Source organism: Ascaphus truei, chromosome 2, assembly GCF_040206685.1.
Source record: "Ascaphus truei isolate aAscTru1 chromosome 2, aAscTru1.hap1, whole genome shotgun sequence".
NCBI lineage: Eukaryota > Metazoa > Chordata > Amphibia > Anura > Ascaphidae > Ascaphus > Ascaphus truei.
In genome coordinates, this window is record NC_134484.1 from 24333450 (window position 1) to 24337017 (window position 3568).

At 37.8% G+C, this 3568-nt stretch overlaps 1 protein-coding gene across 1 annotated transcript; it reads left to right on the top strand.

Annotated features, from left to right (window-relative positions):
- Window positions 1-750: 750 nt before the first annotated feature.
- Window positions 751-2358, top strand: LOC142488478 (uncharacterized). The gene is made up of 2 exons (XM_075588998.1): window positions 751-934; window positions 1298-2358. The coding sequence occupies exons 1-2, from the start codon at window positions 838-840 to the stop codon at window positions 2347-2349; spliced, it is 1149 nt and encodes a 382-aa protein (XP_075445113.1). The 5' UTR covers window positions 751-837; the 3' UTR covers window positions 2350-2358.
- Window positions 2359-3568: the final 1210 nt, after the last annotated feature.

Consider the following 3568-nt stretch of genomic DNA (forward strand, 5'->3'; position numbering starts at 1 on the left):
ACGTATCATATGTTATGTCATTGTTTTCATAACTTAAACACTGCAGATGACTACTTAGCTCATCTACCATTGTGTTAAAGCAGCTGCAATTAATATCTCATCACAGCATACACTTCAACAGAGGGGGTGGGGTTCAGCACACACACTAATTACAGCCTCATTTCACGGTCAACTTAGTTCACACCATTTGCACCTGTTTCAAGTCATTGAAAGGTGTGGCTGATTAGGCTTTTTGGGGAAGGGAATACCTTTCTTACAACCTGAATAGCACAACTGAAGTTAATCACACTCATTTGAAAGCTTAACTCTAGCTACTAAATGCCCCAACAACTCATTACTTATCAAAGCGTACGTCACACATTAGTTCACTCATATCTATAGTTGAACTACTATGAAAGACACATTATCACACACTGCATGTGTTGTCTTGTTGAGTCACAGCCACATTCAGGTGTGCCACATCTTCGATTAATGTACCACACATATCCTCTACCAAAAACAACACTTTTTGCAATATGACCACCTTCATGATAACCATTGTGAATGGTCATCTCATGATAGTTATGTACATTATGATACTGATATCACTACACAACATATGATTTTTATGTACTCATTTAATCTATTTATCCTCACGCATTACTGCAGAAACATAGTATGTTGTATGTTAGGGAACTCAAAAATTCTAAGTACACAGGCATGTACAGTGTTATTACAACTATTTATGTTCACTTTCACACACATTTTCGGTTAAGGAACTGATGTTGTTAGTTAATCATAAATACAGAACATACAATAAGTGTTTGTTCAATATTTACACATGTAAATGTAAAACTTATGTTATTGTTATATATAGTTGCCCCTGGAGGACATGTGTCACCTGAGATGGAACAAGTGTCTTCACCTGGGTCAGCCAGCTCAACACTACTAGAAGGTGAGTGTATCATTTGCTGGCCATATAATATGTGCTCTTCTATATGTTATGTTGTCATGTGCATTATTTGTTTTGCACATCTTCTTTAAATAGGATTACTTAGTGTCAGTGAAAATTAAGTGTAAGGCAACATGTATTGTGTTAGTGATGTTAATTATCATGTAGGACTTCTGAGTTTAGAGCAACTTTTCATTCATTCATATTTCATACTGAGTCCAAACATTATTCGTAAGTCAAGGTAGTTTTTAATGAGGTTATAAAACGTATGCTAACATGTTAGGTGTTACTTAGGACACAGTACAATTACATAGTAACACAGCATACATTAACATGCCATTTAATAATGTGTACATTTCTTTTTAGAACATCATGGTGATGAGGATGATGAGTATGATGAGGATGACGCCACAGAAGAGACTGAAATACAATCATGTGACCATGAAGAGGTGCCAATAGAAACTGTTGTACCGCCAAATCGTCCATCAACTTCCACATACGATGCAATTGTAGCTTCAGAGGGAAAAATAGTGGACGCAGAAAATCGTCGCCATTCAGACATGATGACAGTGCTGGAAAGGATGATTGGACTGCAGGAAGAAACAGTATCACAATTGGCACATCTCCACAGAGTCTTCATTGAAGTGCCTAAACAGTTGCAAAAAATCAACACCTCATTCGAAGCATTAGTTGTTCAGCAAACACAAGCTAATTACTGGAGAATGACTAATGTACCACAATTCAACACCTCCCAGCCAGGATCTGTTCATGCAGGTCAGTTTTCACCACATTCATCTGATATTCATTCACCAGGCCCAAATGTTACCGGTCAAGTAGCAGACATTGCTGTGCAGGTTCCTGATGACATCCTACCGCTGCCATCTGTACAAATTCAGCAGCAGACACCTACAAAGGAGGCGACAAAAACAAAACAAGACACACATGAAACAGACCAACCATCACTTGTGCAGTGTCTACCAACTTGCTCACATGTGTCACTGGGCACAAGCCCTGTCCGTGAACAGTCACTACCCAAAAGCCCTGTAGGTGAGTCGCTGCCCAAAAGCCCTGTAGGTGAATCGCTGCCCAAAAGCCCTGTAGGTGAGTCACTGCCCAAAAGCCCTGTAGGTGAATCGCTGCCCAAAAGCCCTGTAGGTGAATCGCTGCCCAAAAGCCCTGTAGGTGAATCACTGCCCAAAAGCCCTGTAGGTGAGTCACTGGCCACAAGCCCTGTAGGTGAGTCACTGGCCACAAGCCCCGTAGGTGAACAGTCACTGGCCACAAGCCCTGCCCGTGAAGTGCCAGAGGCCACTCAAAGTGGCTCTGTTGTGCCTAAAGTTGGTGGCAAAAGAAAAAGGAAAATTCAAGAGACAACAAGCAGGCCTGTTACTCGCTCGCAAAAGGAACAAAAAAAATAAATGTTATAATTCAGAAAATATGTCTTTGGCCTTGTTTTGTTGACTTCAGATTATCTAATTACTATTGTATGTATGCTGAAGACTGTGTTGTTTCCAAACTTTCAACTATGTTCTTGTACACGTGAAGTTTTGGAAATGTTAACACTCATAATTAATTGTGTTATAAATATTTATGTTGTAATCGTCTGTTCAGTAATGGTCCACCAGGAGCCAGTTGCTAAGTTTAGAGAAGCTGCCATTGACTTTGCAGCAAAACATTGCATTTGGGTGTGTTAATTGATGTAAGAATTGCATATGCATATTAGTCACATGCAATTATTAAAACACCTAAGTAAGTGCAAACATCTTTCTTGTACGTGTACAGCAGGATTATGTGTAAATTATTACTTACCTTTGCCTTGCTTGGCCATTGTAATTTTGTCCTTTAATCAGTTGTGTGTTCGTTCCTATAACATCTCAGAATGTATAATAATATATATACACACACACACACTGAGTGAGTGTGCGTGTGAGTGTGTGAGTGTGTATATATATATATATATATATATATATATATATATATATATATATATATATATAGTACTATATAAACTGGTATACACAAACTAATACACTTCATGCTTCCTTGTGAAAACACTATTTTAATAATACAGGCCTAATGTTTGAGAAATATCCTAAGTATGAGACTCTAACAGTATTGTGCTTAAACAAATGTTTATTACTTAATTCAATCATGTTTCTCACCATTTAAATAGGTTTCATACAAGGTATACTTAATGCCATCAATGTTGTGTGTACTCCTGCAATATAAAAAAAAATAAAATATAATATATAAATATATATATATTTTTATAAGAGATATATTTATATATATATATATATATATATATATATACACACGTATTTAAACTCATGCAGACAGGGAGTTAACCAGACTTTCACATACACACAGAAATGTAAGCGGGGAAAAAACATTTCTTTTTGCAGGTGTGTTTTTACTGATATGCCTGGCTAAGAAATAGTTTCACACACTGGTCTTTGTTAGTTTTCAAAAAAACACTACTGCACCGACACACTTTATTCGAGCAAATACCCAGTATGTACCTGGCAGATACCTGGAATGCGCCGCTCCTCACCTCTGACAAGCCCCGTTGTGTTTGCCTTCCCAGCCTGGGTTCATGCCTGGCTGATGGGCGGCTGATCTGTTAAATGATAATGA

Coding starts and splice junctions, on each gene's coding strand:
- LOC142488478 (XM_075588998.1), top strand. CDS start 838: ATGTTATTGTTATATATAGTTGCCCCTGGAGGACATGTGTCACCTGAG. Junction 935..1,297: donor CAGCTCAACACTACTAGAAG/GTGAGTGTATCA, acceptor ATTTCTTTTTAG/AACATCATGGTGATGAGGAT.